At 45.5% G+C, this 19,175-nt stretch overlaps 1 protein-coding gene across 1 annotated transcript in view; it reads right to left on the bottom strand.

Moving 5' to 3' along the window:
* Nucleotides 1-508: 508 nt before the first annotated feature.
* Nucleotides 509-19,175, bottom strand: part of LOC132402399 (serine/threonine-protein phosphatase 2A 65 kDa regulatory subunit A alpha isoform-like) — a 62,458-nt gene continuing 43,791 nt past the window's right edge. Inside the window, exons 16-21 of the mRNA XM_059985256.1 lie at nt 17,538-17,598; nt 15,410-15,501; nt 15,264-15,326; nt 7,226-7,368; nt 4,909-5,000; nt 509-3,500 (exon numbers count right to left, since the gene is read on the bottom strand). Coding sequence (XP_059841239.1) covers nt 3,484-3,500; nt 4,909-5,000; nt 7,226-7,368; nt 15,264-15,326; nt 15,410-15,501; nt 17,538-17,598 — 468 coding nt within the window. The 3' untranslated portion in view covers nt 509-3,483. The remainder of the gene's footprint in view (nt 3,501-4,908; nt 5,001-7,225; nt 7,369-15,263; nt 15,327-15,409; nt 15,502-17,537; nt 17,599-19,175) is intronic.

Below are 19,175 nucleotides of genomic sequence, written 5' to 3'. Positions count from 1 at the left end.
TCTGAACCTGTTCAGCACACCGAGTGTTGATGGGGAACCCTGTGCTAAAATATTCGCAGTCGACCTAATTCGGGCTCAGGGAGCAGCTACCTAGCTGCGATCTACTGAAAGCTATCCCTCAAGCCAAACTTTTGTTGGTCACTCTCTCCAGAATGCGACCGCCCTGGCCCCGGTACGAGGTCCCTGGCCCTTACCTTGTCCTCTTACTGGTGTGTAGCAATGATTTTATATGTTCATACGAGGAAAATATGCGCTATGTTTAATATCCAAACGTTACTTAAAATGTTATGATGCTATTGACTTACAAAGGTATAAGTGAGTTATAATTGACTTATCACTATATTCATGCGAGGAAAATATGCGCTGTGTGTTTAATATTAAATTCATTTGATAAACCCTTTTAGAAGCAAAATTGAGTGTATTAGCCACTTATAAGTGACTCATAGTTGACTTATCACCTATATTCCGGTCGGGATTAACACCCCCCCCCCCCCCCCCCATCGGCCGGTCCACAAGAATATTGTCAATATTAAACCAGTCCGCGGTGCCCTGCCCTGGGTGGTTTGCTAATGATATCCTGACATAACATTTCCAACAGAGGTAAGACTTATTGACGAAGGTTTCTGCATTACCATCCACCTCCAACTCAGCAAAGTACCAGGGCGTCGTCCCTCAAATCTCTGGTACTTTTTGATCTAGTAAACAAAAATTTTTCAACAGATTATGAAAACGTGAAACTTTTTCTTCAAAGTTGGACACCCAGGAAACTGCAGCTGTTGGGGTGCAAAAGACAAGATGCTGGACGAATTCAGCTGGTCAGACAGCATCTGTGGAGGGAAATGGACAGTCTATGTTTCAAGCCAAGACACCCGAAGAATGAAAAGTTGCATTTCAATCGTCAATTTGAAGGATTAACAATCAAAACTCTAGACAGTTAACTTTGTAGAAGACTGGTGACATAGAAAAGCTGTGTCTCTTGTGGTAAATTATATTCACCATAGGGAAATCTATGGTAAAATACAACAGAAATGTGTTGGCCGTCAGCTTGTTGCACCTTCAGGGTGATTAAAATAACAAAGTGCTGGCCATTTTGCTAACTTCCTTTGTAGGTTTTTTTTTAAAAAAGGGTGATGCCTATTTTGCAGCTAGTAAGGAATTAAGAGCATTGTTCTCAGCATGCAAATATCGTAGGTTTAATGAAACCAGGCTTGCGTGTGGCTCAGTCGTACTGCAGGTAGTGCAGCAGTCCTGTAGCTTCAGCAACCTGTGTCCAATTCTGACCTCTGGTTCTGTTTGAAGACTGCAGTTTATCTCTTGTGCCTGCGGATGATCCCGTTTCCCCCACATCGCAAAGTTGTGCTGGTTGCTGGACTACATGGCTACTGTAAACAAGCTGGAGGAACTCAGCAGGTCCGGCAGCATCCATGGAAATGAGCAGTCAACGTTTCGGGCCGAGCCCCTTTGTCAGGACTGCAGAGTGAGGGGGCAGGGGCCCTATAAAGAAGGTGGGGGGAGGGTGGAAGGTGCCAGGTGAAAAACCAATCAGAGGAAAGATCAAGGGGTGGGGGAGGGGATAGGCAGAAAAGATGAAGAAGGAATGTAAGGAGGAAGTACTGTGTAGTAGGAGGAGGCAGAATCATAAGAGAGGTGATAGGCAGTTGGAAGAGGAGGCAGAGTGAAACTGGGATGGGGGAGGGAGAGGGAGGGAATTACCGGAAGTTGGAGAATTCGATGTTCATACCAAGGGGCTGGAGACTACCCAGACGGTATATGAGGTGTTGCTTCTCCAACCTGAGTTTGGCCTCATCATGACAGTAGAGGAGGCCATGTATGGATATATCCGAACGGGAATGTGAAGGAGAGTTGAAGTGAGTGGCAACCGGGAGATCCTGTCTGTTGTGGTGGACGGAGCGTAGCTGCTCGACAAAGCAGTCCCCCAATCTTCCTCTCCATACTCATTTGCTAATGTCCCATTTTATGAGGAAGACAATTTATGCTTGCAACCTTGCAACAAGCTCAATAATGAAAGGGCTGACGACAAATACTTCTCAACACCAAACTTACCAGATTTGGTGAAAGAGGCAAAGGCTGAATTCAGAACAGCAAATCCCATAACGAACGTACATGCTCAGTCATATGCCCGTCGACATATTCCCACAGCCAGAGTGCCACTTGCAGTTGAACCCATGGCACAGTATTTAGCATGACGGGATCTCATCACTTCAGGACTATACCAGTTTGACGATAAGCCTGAAAATTACCATGCATGGTACTCCTCATTCAGGCCATTGGCCAGCAGTTGCGGGCAATCTGCTTGTCCCTGAGCAGGACTAAATCTCCAACTTGAAGATTCCTGCGAGGTTCTGTCCACTTTTGTCTGTGTTGCAATGTTCATACTGGATATCACCACACAGCTCCAAGCAAACAGTGTGTGTGTGTGTGTTTGTCAACAGGAAAGATGAACAACTGCTGTCGTTTCCAGGAATCAATATCAGCGAGAGTAAAAGCCTAGACACATCAGTCTAGATTGCAACACGTCCCGTTCTGGCACACTTATCCAGATACCTGTATCTCGTGGTGGAGCATGGAATGCTCGTCACCTTCAGCAGATGGCTGAGCGTACAAGTTCCAGAGATGGCAACCAGCTTTCCGATCGCCTAATGAACAATAAGCGACCTTTCATCACCACTCTTGACTTGACAGCAGCTTTCAAACAGCACACAGAAGACAGCTCTCCGTTGGTATTTGCCTGATTTCGGTAGGCTATTCAAAAAATATCCACGACGTCCACAGGTCACACAAGGGGTATGTTAAAGTTTGCACTTCATGATAAAATTACCTTATCTTTGAGCTGATCCAAGATCAGGGGAAGCAGGTGCTCAACAGTTGCGTCCTTGCCCAGGATGGTGGACAAGCCCACAATAACAGAGGCCAGAGCTGACTTCATGTGTTGATTGGTGTCAAAGACAAGTTCCTTAATGTACGGCAAGAACTGGAAACATGGGAAGAGATTGCTGTACCTTCAGTGACGATCTGAGCATCGTCGCTGGCCAGTCCTCACAGGAGGAAGTTCCCAGATGATTGGAAGGTGACAAATGTTATTTCCTTGCTCAAGGGAGAGAGAAGGGATGACCCTGGGATCTATAGATCAGTGAGTTTTACTTCACCGTTGCAAGTTGTAGGAGAAGATTCTTACAGACAGGATTTACAAGAAGCATAGTCTGATTCGGGAGAGTCAACATATCTCTGTGAGGGGTATGTCGTGCCTTGAGCCTGACCCAATCCTTTGAGGTTGTGCAAAGCACGATGAAGGATTTTTGGTAAGGCACCTGGTAGGATCACTCAGCATCATGGAAGCGCCTGGACAAGTAAGACGACACGGGCAACTTTGAAGGACTTCTGTTCAACAAAAGTAACGTTTCATCAAAGCTATACTCACCACGATCCACCAGCCACATCATGCACAAGGAGTTCAAGTTGTAATTAAAGAAGTCCATTCCCTAAACGGGTTTTAACAAAAAAAGAATGTTGATAAAATAACCCCTCGAATTTCTAGCAGAACATGCCAACTTGATACATTTCCATTCTAGCTGTCTTCACCTTTCGCTACTTATCCATACAGTTTGCTAACTCCTTTGAGCCAATGGCAAAGGGGTCACACAGGAAAGACTGGCAATGTGCTCTAATAAACTGCACAAAACTAGATCGTGCCGTGGCAGAAGGCTATACAAAAGATACCCTATCTAAAGTACTTGCATCTCGTATTTTGAATATCCTTAAGTTAATTTCTTTGTGCCAATACCATACCAGGACTATGATCCAAGCACCTTAAAACTATGCTCCCCAACAATAGCCATTTCAGTCCTGGGAAAAAGCCTCTGACTATCCACATGATCAATGCCTCTCGTCATCTTATACACCTAGGGTGGCCAGGATTGGGTTTTATCTGGAGTGCATGGGGCTCAGGGCTTTATGCTTTGGCCCTTGGTAGGGTCACCCATGCCAAACAGGTCAAAGGGTAGAGGGCAAACTAAAGGTGGTCCACTGGTCCTCCAGGTTCAGGGGCTCAGCTCAGGGCTAACAACCCTGACCGGTCAAACAAAACGGTTCCAGAAACAGCAATGAAGGATCTTTCTACCTCTGAGTGCAACGATACTCCTGGGCTCCACCCGGGATTTGCGTGATTGACAGGAGTGAAAACCGAGGAAGCTTCTGACAAGATGAGGGGGGCCCTGAACACTGCCCGAGATGGAGGGGCTTCATTACTGCCCTAAACACCAGCGGGGCAACAGGAAGTACATACAACGGTAGAGAATTATTGAATGGTAGCACTAGATTTTAACACCCATTCTTAAACCCTAAAAATCACCTAATAGAAACACAGAACTCTTTACCGAGGATTCTACTCAAAACTCTGGATTGGTTCTTAAAATATTCAGCCTACAGAAACAGGAGGGCAAGTAAGAGACATAGAGCCCAGCATGAAATTCTCAGCTCTATATCAGGGTTTATAATTCTGAACAACTAGCAAATCCCTCTAACTGGAAACAGTTACAAATATCTCAGCATTGTTCCAGCTCTTCGAATAATCCTCTTGCTGGCTCCCAGTTGTACTTTCAGAGTTTGGAATCCATAACTTGTCTTTTATCCCCTTTACTGAACCTGCTGAGGACTGCATGTTTTCCCCCTGACCCTCACTAGTTTCACGTGCAGATTACAAGGCACACATCTTTCGTTTAAAGGGCCTTTTCCACCATCAGTGCACCTACAGCAGGAACCCAGCAGACACCCCTCGTCTTGTGCTCATCTTCAGAGACCCAGCGACAAACTCTGGGACAATGCAGGCCAGACTGCTTGAAGGGAGAATGCTTATGCTCATACCGAGCCAGGTGCAAAGCTGCAACTTACCAGTCATGGCTTCCTCCGCAAAGTATTTTACATCCCTATCTTGGTCCTGACTCAATTTCCCCAATATTGGTTTGACCTCATTCTGTAAAGTGCTGTAATTTAAAAACAATTTTTAGTACCTATGACCTTCAAAACAAGACAGCAACGCATTCACTTAAATCCAAAACTACACTGGGTATTACCCAGATTAAAATCTCCTGTTTCTGCCTCTCACGCAGGCTCCCACTACCACAATTGATCGTTTACTGGCCAGATATGGATAAGAGCTCAACCAGCAGACTACGGTCAGAAACTGCAGCTGAGCTCATTTGGGTTAGTGTATGGAAAAGGAGAATAATTTGGATGCCCCATGTTTACGCCGTTGAAGAGAGGGGCACTGAATGCATAAACTTCCTTTTAATGCAACCCATCTGCCTGACTTGCCGAGTTCCTCCAGCATTCTGTGTGAGTGTTGAAGTATTTAAGACACTGTTAGACAGGAAATGAAAGTGTGAAGAATGGAGGATATCGGCCATGTGCGGGCAAAAGGTGATGGTTTAATTATAAAGTCTGTAGATGTTGGAAATCCAGAGCAACATGTACCAAATGCTGGAGGACCTCAGCAGGTCAGGTAGCACCTATGGAAGTGAATAAACAGTTGATGCTTCGGGCCCAGACCCCTTGTCGGGACTGAAAAGGAAGATTTAGTTTGGCACAACATTGTGTTCTACAAGTTCAATGAGTGAGACAGAGGGGTGTGGAGTTAGTGTGGCTAAGTGGCTTTACTATAGCAAGGAGTGATTGTCAGTATAGATGCAGTGGACAAGAGGGCATGTTTCTATACAGTACAACTGACTATTTCCAGAACCCAAGCTTTGCTTGAAATACCCTCCACCTCCTTCAGCCAACTTTTAATCCACATTGCCAGAAGTTTTAACAATAAGGACCAGCCTCCCATGCAGGACCCTGTCAAAGGTCTCACTGAAGTCCATGCAGGCGACATATATCGCATGACACACAAACAAAATGGTTTAATTACTGTGCTAGGCTCCCAAAAGGCCACTGGGAGCTGGGGAACAGATATACAGGCAGATACGACCATGCGACACAGGAGCAGAAAGGCCATTCACCCCATCGAGTCTACTCTGTCATTCCATCACAGCCAATTTATTATCCCCCTCAACCCCAATCACGGAAAGACTTAAAAATGGGGTTACTGAGTGGCTGATTTCAACTTCCCCAGAACTGAATGGAATTTCCTGAGCACCAGCAGCTTCAATGGGTCAAAACTGATAACTGCATCTAGGAGGGTTACACCAGACAGTATGCAGACACCCCAAGCTGGAATGGCGACATAATACAGCTTCCAAGGAAATGAGCCAGGCCAGATGATTAAATTTTCAACCATAATTGTAATTCCCTCAGTTTTAAGATAGTTATGGATTAAAACTTCCTTGGGAGAAGGTGCTGAGATGCAGAAGGGCTAACTGTAACAGTATTAGGCGGGAACAGGAGAAGGTAAACTGGGCAGCAGCTGCTCGAAGGGAAAGCAACACCTCTGACATGTTGGACCCTTTTAAAGGCCAGCTGACTGGAGTTCCTCAGGCAGCGTGGGGAATGAGAGAGTACGCAAGGTCAATCTTACAAAAAGGAATTTTACGCCTGGCTTGGGAAAGCTGTAGTACAATGAAGTCCTTGGAATACAAAGGCAGCAGAGAGACCTTAAACAAGGAAGTTGGACGGTAGAAACGGGCCACTAAATATTCCTGGCAAGGATGTCCTTTTCTCTTAAAAAAAAACAGGGAGAAAGCAGGCGAGTGGGGTTGGGGGGTATTAATAGAAAGGCTGTGCAGTATCGATGGGCCAAATGGCCTATTTCTGCTCCTGTGTCTTATGGTCTTAATCTCTGGACAATGAAGAAGATCGTTTAAAGATCCAGGTCAAGCAGGAAAGTGAAGCAAATACCCAAGGGGGGGGAGGGGGGGTGAGGGAGAGGCCTGATGGTTACATTTGCACCCCTCCCCCACGCAGTACATGGAATGAGCTGCCAGAAGAACTGGTTGAGGCAAGTACGTGGGCAGGAAAGGTTTAGTCAGGGGTTCACAACCATTTTGGTGCCATGGACCATTAAGCCAGGGGTCTGTGAACCCCAGGTTCAGAACCTGGGACGATGGGACTCACAGAGACGTGAGGTCTTGGCTGGAATGGACCTGTGGGGACAAAAGACAGTGCGACGCTATTGCTAAATGCCTCCACAGCGGCGTCTCAACTCCCATTCCAAACCGGAGACGAAACATTCTCCGCAGGCCGCGTTATAAGCCCCAACTCAAACACTTACTCGGCATCTAAAACCGGTCCTATTTTCTTCAACGTTTTAGCCACGTTGAAGCGAATATTTGCCACCTGATCGTCTGCCAACTGGAGAACCGTTGGTAGCATGTGCCTTGTGGTGATTTCTTGGCCACAGAGTTCAGACAACACCTAAAAAAAAACAGCAGAAAATGCAAACGTTCATTCACAGCCCCGACCTTCACTAAGCAAGACTGAAGAAAAGATCATCGATCTGATTTGTGCGATGCTCAGAACGTATCTTGCTCCATGATAAAAAGGCACAGTCCACGCTGGCACCAATGATAATCGGCATGGAGAGAGATGAGGTCCTGCAAAGGAGATTTACATGTCAACAGAAAATTGTAAAGGTGAAGTGGTGGTATGTTGTAATCGCTGGACTACCCTTTCTGCCACGTACTGGCGAGTTTAGAAACAGGAAAGCGGGATGGCTGAAATGTATAGACAAGGAGTGGGTGCAGAGCAGACAGCATTAGGTGTTTGCATCACTGGGATCCCTCCCACGGCAAGGTGATCTGAGCCAAGAGGGGACCAACACTATAAGGCGCAAGAGCAGAATTAGGCTATCGAGTCAAATATGATGGCAGAATATAGCATTAATATAGCATTTACTAAGGAGAAGGATATTGAATTGTGTAAGGTAAGGGAAACAAGTAGGGAAGTTATGGAAACTATGACGATTAAAGAGGAGGAAGTACTGGTGATTTTAAGGAGTATAAAAGTGGATAAATCTCCAGATCCTGACAGGTTATTCCCTAGGACCTTGAGGGAAGTTAGTGTAGAAATAGCAGGGGCCCTGACAGAAATATTTCAAATGTCATTAGAAAAAGGGATGGTGCCAAAGGATTGGCGTATTGCTCATGTGGTTCCATTGTTTAAAAAGGGTTCTAAGAGTAAACCTAGCAAGTATAGGCCTGTAAGTTTGATGTCAGTGGTGGGTAAATTAATGGAAAGTATTCTTAGAGATGGTATATATAATTATCTGGATAGACAGGGTCTGATTAGAAACAGTCAACATGGATTTGTGTGTGGAAGGTCATGTTTGACAAATCTTATTGAATTTTTTGATGAGGTTATGAGGAAAGTTGACAAGGGTAAAGCAGTGGATGTTGTCTATATGGACTTCAGTAAGGCCTTTGACAAGGTTCCGCACGGAAGGTTAGCTAGGAATGTTCAATCGTTAGGTATTAATATTGAAGTAGTAAAATGCATTCAACAGTGGCTGGATGGGAGATGCCAGAGTGTAGTGGTGGATAACTGTTTGTCAGGTTGGAGGCCAGTGACTAGTGGTGTGCCTCAAGTATCTGTATTGGGTCCAATGTTGTATGTCATATACATTAATGATCTGGATGATGGGGTGATAAATTGGATTAGTAAGTGTGCAGATTATACGAAGGTTGTGGGTAATGAAGTAGGTCTTCAAGCTTGCAGAGAGATTTATGCCGGTTAGAAGAGTGGGCTGAACAATGGCAGATAGAGTTTAATGCTGATGTGTGAAGTGCTACATTTTGGTAGGAATGATCCAAATAGGACATACATGGTAAATGGTAGGACATTGAAGAATGCAGTAGAACAGAGTGGTCTAGGAATAATGGTGCATAGTTCCCTGAAGGTGGAATCTCATGTGGATAGGGTGGTGAATAAAGCTTTTGGTATGCTGGCCTTTAAATCACAGCATTGAGTATAGGAGTTGGGATGTGATGTTAAAGTTGTACAAGGCATTGATAAGGCCAAATTTGGAGTATTGCGTACAGTTCTGGTCACCGAATTATAGGAAAGATATCAACAAAATAGAGAGTATAGAGAAGATTTACTAGAATGTTACCTGGGTTTCAGCACCTAAATTACAGGGAAAGGCTGAACAAGTTAGGTCTTTATTCTTTGGAGCGTAGAAGGTTGAGGGGGGACTTGATAGAGGTATTTAAAATAATGAGGGGGATAGATCGAGTTGACGTGGATAGGCTTTTTTCATTGAGAGTAGGGGAGATTCAAACAAGAGGACATGAGTTGAGAGTTAGGGGGCAAAAGTTTAAGGGCAACACGAGGGGGAATTTCTTTACTCAGAGAGTGGTAGCTGTGTGAAATGAGTTTCCAGTAGAAGTGATAGAGGCAGGTTCGATATTGTGATTTAAAGTAAAAAAATTGGATCGGTATATGGACAGGAAAGGAATGGAGGGTTATGGGCTGAGTGCGGGCCAGCGGGGCTAGATGAGTGTAAGCGTCGGCATGAACTGGAAGGACCAAGATGGCCTGTTTCCATGCTGTAATTGTTATATGGTTATATATTAATGTAGGTCAAATCTGATGGCAGAATATAGCATTAGTAGTAAGATTCAGGGGGATCTTGTGGTCTGAGTCCATAGGATGCTCAAAGCTGCTGTGCAGGTTGACTCCGTGGTTAAGGCGCCATATGGTGCGTTAGCCTTCATCAATCATGGGATTGAATTTAAGAGCAGAGAGGTAATGTTATGGCTACATAAGACCCTGGTCAGATCCCACTTGGAGTATTGTGCTCAATTCTGGTCGCCTCACTACAGGAAGGATGTGGATACCATAGAAAGGGTGCAGAGGAGATTTACAAGGATGTTGCCTGGATTGGGGAGCATGTCTTATGAGAATAGGTTGAATGAACTTGGCCTTTTCTCCTTGGAGCAATGGAGGATGAGAGGTGTATAAGATGATGAGAGGCATTGATCATGTGGATAGTCAGAGGCTTTTTTCCCCAGGGCTGAAATGGTTGCCACAAGAGGACACAGGTTTAAGGTGCTGGGAGTAGGTACAGAGATGTCAGGGGTAAGTTTTTTTACTCAGAGAGGTGAGTGCATGGACTGGGCTGCCGGCATCAATGGTGGAGGCAGATACGATGGGGTATTTTAAGAGACTTGGATAGGTACATGGAGCATAAAAAAAATAGAGGGCTATGGGTAAGCCGAGGTAGTTCTAAAGTAAGGACATGTTCGACACAGCTTTGTGGGCCGAAGGGCCTGTATTGCGCAGTAGGTTTTCTGTGTTTCTATGAGTCCCCTCTACCATTCCATCATGGCTCATTTATTTTTCCTCTCAACCCCATTCTCCTGTAACCTTTCACGCCTTTAACTAATCACGAATCTATCAACTTCCACTTTAAATATACTCAAAGATTTGGCCTCCAAAGCCATCTGTGGCAATGAATTCCACAGATTCACCACCCTCTGGCTAAAGAAATTCCTTCTCACCTCCATTCTAAAGGGATGTCCTCCTATTCTGAGGCTCTGCCCTCTGGTTGCAGACTCTTGCACTATTGGACACCGCCTCTGTGCATCCATTTTATCCATACCCTTGCTCGAGCACTTGGGGAGAGTTTAAGCTAGTGAGGCATCAGGGGTGGGACAGAGAACACTCGTGTAGTGGTGGTTGAGTCAGAATTCTACGTCAGACTAACTAAACAAGCAGGGCCAGTGGGCAGAGCAGACAGAAATGGGTGGGGAAGCACGAGAGGGCTGGGAGGTTTAATCGCGTCTGTTTTTGAACATAGAAATTCACAGCACATTACAGGCCTTTCAGCCCACAATGTTGTGCCGACCATGTCACCTGCTCCAGAAACTGCTGAGAATTTCCCCAGCGCATGGCCCTCTAGTTTTCTAAGCTCCATGTACGTAACAGGCTCTTAAAAGACCCCGTTGTATCTGCTTCCACCAATGCCACTGGCAGTGCATTCCAAGCACCTACCACTCTCTGTGTGAACAACTTACCCCTGACATCCCCTTGTACCTACTTCCAAGCACCTTAAAAATATGCCCCCTCATTCTAGCCATTTCAGCCCTGGGAAAAAGCCTCTGACTATCCACACGATCAATGCCTCTCATTATTTTGTACACCTCTATCAGGTCACCTCTCATCCTCCAAGTCACTCCAAGGCAAAAAGGCCAAGTTCACTCAACCTATTCTCATCCAGGCTTCATGCTTGTAAATCTCCTCGGCACTCTCTCTGTAGTGAGCAGAACTAAACACAGTACCCCAAGTGGAGTCTGACTGAGGTCTTATATAAGCTGTAACATTACCTCACAGCTTTTGAACTGAATCCCACAGTTGATGAAGGCCAACACACCATGCACCCCTTCTTAACAACACTGTCAACCTGCGCAGTAGCTTTGAGTGTCCTATGGACATGGACCCCAAGATCTCTCAGATCCTTGACACTGCTGAGCATCTTACCATTTATATTTTATTCTGGTTTTAACAGAGAACTCAGGTGAGCTGGCCAGTGATCAGTACAGGGATTATACTCCTGTAAGTATAGAAACATGGTTGACGATGGGCTGGACTAGCAGCACAATGTGCTGGGTTATGGATGCTTTAGGGACAGGGGGAAGGGTTTGAGTGGAGGGAGACCATTCCAAGTGACTGCTGAAGCTGGAATCTCGAGCGATGAACAAGCTGAAATGAGCAGATTTGTGGGAGGAAAGCGGAGTGGATCAAAACCCTGCATCGGGACTGTGGGGGGAGGGCGAGATGGCCAATATACAGTGGAATAGTGAGTCTGAGGTGACTGGTGCACCGATGGCAGAAGAGGAGCGAAGGAGGAGCAGAGACAGTGGCAGGCGGAGGACGACGGGGGCGGGGGGTGATGAGGGAATAACATTGAGAGGGAGATGGAACCAGGTAGGGAGAGCGTGAAGGTGGGGACTGACAGCAGGAACAAGGGCTGGACTCTGATAAATAACGGAGGTGGTCACAGGTTCGGGGAGAAACCAGACGGGAGAGAGAAACGAGAGTGTGCAAGAGAGTGCGTGAGGGTGCACATGGGGTGAGGGGTGGAAGAATGGGCCTGGGCCTTTCCTATCAATGTAACTGTACCCACCGCTAGAGATTTCTCTTTCAGCTCCACTCACATGCCCACTTGTGAAAATCTTGTTCTTTACATCCCTTTTTAGAATCTTTCTCTCTCACTTTTAACCTTGGGGGCTTTAGACCCCCCCGCCCCCACCAACGATGCGGGGTGGGGGGGAGGGTCTAGTAAATCAGGGGACAGAGTTCAAGAGTGCGAGGTAGTGTTGCAGCTCTACAAAACTCTGGTCAGACCACACTGGCGTCCAGTTCTGGGAGCCTTGTCATAGGAAGCATGGAGAAGATCTAGAGGGGACGCAGAGGAGACTTGCTGCCTGCGTTACAGAGCATGTCTTACGAGGAAAGGTTGAGTGAGTTGGGGCTTTATCTCTTTGGAGTGAAGGAGGATGAGAGGTGTGGATAGAGTGGAAGATGATAAGAGGTACAGATAGAGTGGACAGCCAGAGACCTTTTCCCAGGGTAGAATACCAGAGGCATAATTTTAAGGTGATTGGAGGAAGCTATAGAGGTAAGATTTTTATTTTACACACACACACACACACACACACACACACACACACACAGTGTGTGGGTATGTGGAATGCCCCACAAAGGTGTGATGGTAGAGGCAGATACATTAGGACATTTAACAATCTCTTAGATAGGCACACAGATGATAGAAAAATGGAGGGCTACGTAGGAGGGAAGGGTTAGATTGACCTCAGAGTAGGTTAAAAGATCAACACAGCACTGTACTGTGCTGTGCTTTAACATTCTATGCTCTGGGTACAATTCTTCTGCCTAGTTTGCCAACTAATCAGGGCACCATCATTAGCACAAACACCGCAAAACAAAGCTCACATATTTATGTCATACTCTAAACTTCTAACCACATCCAAATCATTTACAGGAGAGTTCCAGTGCAGATTCCTGTGGTACACCACAGGGTAACCACAAAAGCAACACCCCACCAACAGCTGATCACCAAATCAACTTTGAACCCAATTTGTGAAGTTGCTTTGGATCCCTTGGTCTCTTACTCCTTTGGGGATCTTGTTGAAGGATTTACTGAAGTCCCCGCATATTACACCAACTGCACTAGTACATTGGTAACTCTGAAAAACTCAAATTGGCTAACAGAATCTCCCGTTGCATGCTGACCATTTCTGATGAAGCTCTGCCCAAGTGCAGATGAACCCTGTCCCTTGGGACCTTTTACAACAACCTTTCTACCACTGATGTTAGATTCACAGCTCTGTAGTTACCAGTTGCTGCCTTCGTCGAAGAAAGGTACCGTGCAGCTGGGCTCCAGTTACCTAGCACCTGTTCTGTGACAATTGAGGATTTTAAACTACTAGGAACACACACAAAATGCAGGCAGAACTCTGAAGGCCAGGCAGCATCTATGGAAAAGAGTACAGCTGACATTTCCAGCCGAGACCCTTTGGCAGGACTGGAGAATAAAGATGAGTAGATTTTAAAGGAGGGGGGTGAGTGGAGAAAGAAATACAAGGTGATAGGTGAAACCGGGAGGGGAAAGGGATGAAGTAAAGAGCTAAGCAGATATCACAGAGTGAGAGAAGGTTTCACTAACTCCCGTTGAAGGGAAGCAGACATCACTGTGGGGGAGCAGTGAGAGATTCGTCTTCTTGCAGGCAGCCATAAAGAAACACAATAGAATCCACGGAAAAGGAATCCCACGCAGCGAAGACTGTCAGACACGCAATGTGCACAAAAAGACAAATTGTGCAAAAAATAGTAAACAAGTAAGACACAGAACATGAACCGCAGAGTCACTGAAATTAAGTCCACAGTCAGGGAGCCACTTCAGATCTGTAGCTGGTCCAGGGCCCCGATGGCTGCAGGCCATAGCCAGGGAGTCAGTTCAGATCTGGAGCTGGTCCAGGGCCCCGATGGCTGCAGGCCACAGCCAGGGAGTCAGTTCAGTGTAGAGGTGAGTAAGACTTCATGGAGAAGTGAGTCTTTCGCCCTTGACTCTTTAAATTTTTTAACCTGGCTCGGTGCTTAAATCGACTCAACACCGGTTCATTTCCCACTCTCAGGCCACTTCAATGCAACCTGAAGTCCTCTCCAGCAATGGCTGCGGTGGCCGCACCTGCGTTCTTGAGAGTCCAGCTTGCCAAATCCTTGAGGATACTGCAAAAACGCCAGGTCATGCAGACCTCTTGACACCCTCCAGAACCTATGGAGCTCCACTTTAAATATACCCAATGACTTGGCCTCCATCACCACCTGTGGCGATGAATTCCATAGACTCATCACCCGCTGGCTAAAGAAATTCTTCATCTTCACTCTAGACGGATATCACTCTATTCCAAAGGCTGTGCCCTCCGGTCCTAGACTCCTTCAATATATAAACCATCCTTTCCATATCCACTCTATCTAAGCATTTCGATTGAATCTCCCCCTCACCTTGTCCAAACTCCAGCAAGGCCCAGGCCCATCAAATAAAACCAGGGAAAGAAGTCAACTCTGCAACTTGCAAAACTGAATACTGTGGGGTCCATTAAGTACACTTGTAAATTGAAAATAGTTGCGTCAAAAAACTTAAAATTCCCTCAGCCAGATAACATATAATGTCCATTTCAGGGTATTCAGATCTCTAAGCAAAAGACAGAGCGATAGTCCACTGCAGCGCGGAAACAGACCCTTGTGAAATAAAACTTGAAAGCTGTAAGCCATCAGGTGGGTCAACAGGTCATTAAATCAGTTGTCTTTCAGCTAACACCATCAGTCAATTTCCACAGGGATGGTTAGGAACTCTGCTCCACAAAATCATAAAAAGTCTAGCCCTCAAGTCAATTTTTACTCCAGACACCTTGCAGATTAAACACGAAACACGTCAGCAAATATTGCAAGCACAGAACCTCGTATCAAGCAGATGTCGATATTGGAAGGATCAGCTTGGGCAAAGTTGAGAAATTAAATGAAGAATTAAGTGTTGTTAGTTGATTTTTTTGCAGAATCTAAACATTCACAAAGAACATTTTAAACAAATCCATAATATCTTTGTTAAATACTTTATTCTTAAGCGTGTGTTTTAACTGTATGTTTTAGTCATGAAATATTTTAGCAGCTTGTGAAGTTTAATGGAAGTATTGTCAAAGCTATACTCATGTTAATGCAGAACAGGGTGGTCATTCTGTGAAGGCAGTTTGGGTCACTGGCCATGGCAAGTACATTGTCAAAGCTATACTCACGTTAATGCAGAACAGGGTGGTCATTCTGTGAAGGTAGTTTGGGTCACTGGCCATGGCAAGTACATTGTCAAAGCTATACTCACGTTAATGCAGAACAGGGTGGTCATTCTCTGATGGGAGCTGGGTGCACCGGCCATGGGAAGTATTTTCGGCACAATGATGGATTCTGCCCAGTCTTTGCCAAACTTCTCCACCAACTTGGCCAAGTTGTTGGCCGCGGCCTCACGAACAGCGTGTACTACAAGACAGCATTCACAGGTCAAGAAATGATCTGATCTAATTGCCGTTACTACTTGATTTTCAAATAAGTAGCTTGCTGATAAAATACAAAGTTTAAAGAAAAATCAGCCCGGTCGGTTTTGGGAAATTACTTGCACAGGGAAGGAATCCTCATCTGCCATTCATTTATAAAAATGATAAGGAGTGTGAATATTGATTGCAAACAGTTGCAAGTATAAACTACATCTTGACTAACGACAGTACAGAAGCTTCAAAGCTCCCATTTTAATGGCTGAGAGACATTACGATGGGTGACATAGAGAGTACTCCTGAGTGGCCCAAGTCTTAGGAGAGGCTTCTGGCATCAATTAAATACCACAGCTCGCTTACACCAAGAGAATGAAGAAAACTATCATTTACAAAAAAAACAGGACCTGCGCGATGTTGCCTTAAAGCCGGCTTCAGTACTTCATAGCTTTGACTGCCAGGCAGGAAGCAAACCAGGGAGGCAGTGCAGAAGTAACATGCGGCTTCTGGAGATGCAGGCAGGGTTAAGAACTCATACGTAGAGGGGGGGAAAAGGAGTAGGTGAGCTGGCACGAGATCACGTTGGGAGATACACAGCTGTATCTGTGAATTTCTGCCCATTCATTCGCCTACTCTGTTGAGTGTCTCCGGAATTGTCAGTTACTATTTCAGATTCCCAGCTCCACTGCCTTTGGAATAAGAGGCAAGTAACCGGAGTGGATCAGGGGTCTACCACCCCCACTCCACACCCCACAGAGTCTGGAAACATCCTGGTTAGTAGGCTCATTGGTCATTGTAAACTCTCCTGTGATCAGGCGAGGGTTAAATCGGCCAGTTGCTGGGCGGTGCGGCTCATTGAGCCTGAAGGGCCTGGGCCTTGCTTTCCTTGAATAATTAAATAAATAAACGTATGTGTTAAAGTCGAGTCTGTTCCTTGTTGCCATGTGTACAAGCGTACTACAAGATTGCTTGCAACAGTAATAATGGGGGGGGGGGGGGTGTTAAGATTATGATGGTATTGGGCAGGAACCTGGGAGTACAAACTGCACTCAGAAACACACAATTGAAATGTGTTTAGGGCTTCACTTGGATGGGGCTCTGCAGAGCTTTGCCCCACTGGGGCGGGGAAAGAACAGAAGGGTGAAGGAACCATGCTCGACAAGAGACGCTGAACAGCTGGTCTAGAAGCGTAGGATGCAAAGATCAGCCTGGGCTCCAGAGAGTTACAATGTGGCCGGGAAGGGAGTGAAGAATGGACTTCGGAGAACTAGAAGGGCCACGAGAAGGACGGCGAGTTGAATTCAGAGAAAAAAATACTTGAAGAACAGGAGGATGGCCAGAGTGAGGGTCTGGGCCGGCCAGAGTTAAACGAGGCAACGTGTTTGGAGTCGGAGGACTTTGGGGGAGATCCGCAATGAATACTTTGCTTCAGTGATCACCAGTGAGAGGGACCTTGATGTTTGTGAGGGCAGTGATATGCTACAACATGTCGACATTGAGAAAGAGGATGTTCTGGAGCTTTTGAAAAGCACTAGAATAGTAAGTCTCTGGAACCAGCTGGGATATACCCCAGGGTTACTTACGGGAAGCATGGGAAAAGATTGCTGCACCTTCAGTGACTATCTGGGCATCGTCGCTGGCCAGTCCTCACCGGAGGAAGTACCAGATGATTGGAAGGGGACAAATGTTATTTCCTTGCTCAAGGGAGAGAGAACGGATGACCCTGGGAATTATAGACCAGTGAGTTTTACTTCACCGTTGCAAGTTGTAGGAGAAGATTCTTACAGACAGGATTTACAAGAAGCGTAGTCTGATTCGGGAGAGTCAGCATATCTCTGTGAGGGGTATGTCGTGCCTTGAGCCTGACCCAATCCTTTGAGGTTGTGCAAAGCACGATGAAGGATTTTTGGTAAGGCACCTGGTAGGATCACTCAGCATCATGGAAGCACCTGGACAAGGAAGACGACACGGGCAACTTTGAAGGACTTTCATTCAACGAAAGTAACAATTCATCAAAGATATACTCACCTTGATCCACCAGCCACATCATGCACAAGAAGTTCAAGTTGTCATTGAAGAAATCCACTCCCTAAATGGGTTTTAACAAAAAAAGAATGTTGATAAAATAACCCCTCGAATTTCTAGCAGAACACGCCAACTTGCGACATTTACATTCACCTTTCGCTATACAAAAGATACCCTATCGAAGATACTTGCATCTAGTATTTTGAATATCCTTGAATTTCTTTGTGCCAATACAATACCAGGACTATGATCCATGAAAAATAGGAAAAAACTTAAAAGTGTCCAATGGTTTAATGAAGACAGTAAGAATGTTACTAACTACTATCGGTAGTGCAGCAGTTGGCATGACACCATTACAGCTTGGGGGGAATCAGAGTTCAACTCTGATGTCACCTGTAAGGAGCCAGTACGTTTTCCCTGTGGAATGCATGGGTTTCCTCTGCGTGCTCTGGTTTCCTCTCACAATCCAAAGATGCACCAGTTAGTAGGTTAATTCATCACTGTTATCTGTCCCCTGTTTAGGCTAGGGTTGGATCAGGGATTGCTGGGCAGCACAATTTGAAGGGCAGGAAGCGCCTTATTCCACACTGTATCTTTAAATAAATAACCCAATGAATCCTATGCTGCCAGATCCATAGCAGGAGGCTATTTCAACTTCACGATTTAAACGCAATTATGCATGCTACTACATGTACTGGATTATTTAGATTACAGTTCCCACACTCCTGACCAGCACAGTATCTCTCTTCGACATGACAGTGCACCATTCTACATTCACGTCTTCCATCCGGTTAATACATTCTACTTTCTACATTCAATCACTGGGAGCAAGTTAGCCTTTTCCCACGGTGCATAATTGCATAATTCTCAGGTAACTTTGCTTCATGTCCAGTACAACTAAAAATTCCCAGGGTAACCGTGTGGCTGAGTAGTCCAACCATGTGCTCTGTCCGTGACTCTTACTCGGACCTCGAGAACTCTTTAAACACAAAGGTGTAAATATTTACTAAATAGTCTTATGATTAACCATAAAGCATGGGAACACAGCACAACAGGAACATAGTTAGTTTCTAGCTGAGGAAATCTACTTTGTGTTTTCACACCAAAACTGAGAGCGATTTGCTTCCTTAATATATACAAAATCTGATATGATACAGCAGAGCTTAAGTGAGCTACAGAGAGTTGTAAAATTAGTCAGCTCCATCATGTACTCCAGCCTTCGTATTATCCAGGACATCTTCAAGGATCGATGCCTCAAAAAGGCAGTGCCCATCATTAAGCACCCCCAACACCTTCTCATTGCTACTACCAGAAGGGAGATACAGAAGCCTGAAGGCACACACTCAGTGATTCAGGAACAGCTTCCTTCCCTCTGCCATATGATTTTTGAGTGGACGCTGAACCCACAAACACGACCTCACTACTTCTACTAGTTAACGACACAGAGGGGTAATCTACAATAACCAGTTTACAACCAGCACCCCTTTGGAATGGGGGAGGAAATCGGAGCGCCTGACAGAAACAGAGATGAGGTGGCGAATCTGCGGAACTCACTTCCACGGACGACCGTGGAGGCCAAGACATTCAGTATAATTAAAATGGAGGCTGACAGGGTCTTGATTAATCAGGGCGTGAAAGGAT

The sequence above is a fragment of the Hypanus sabinus genome, chromosome 12 (genome assembly GCF_030144855.1).
Source record: "Hypanus sabinus isolate sHypSab1 chromosome 12, sHypSab1.hap1, whole genome shotgun sequence".
NCBI lineage: Eukaryota > Metazoa > Chordata > Chondrichthyes > Myliobatiformes > Dasyatidae > Hypanus > Hypanus sabinus.
This window is presented reverse-complemented; position numbering and strand designations above follow the sequence as displayed.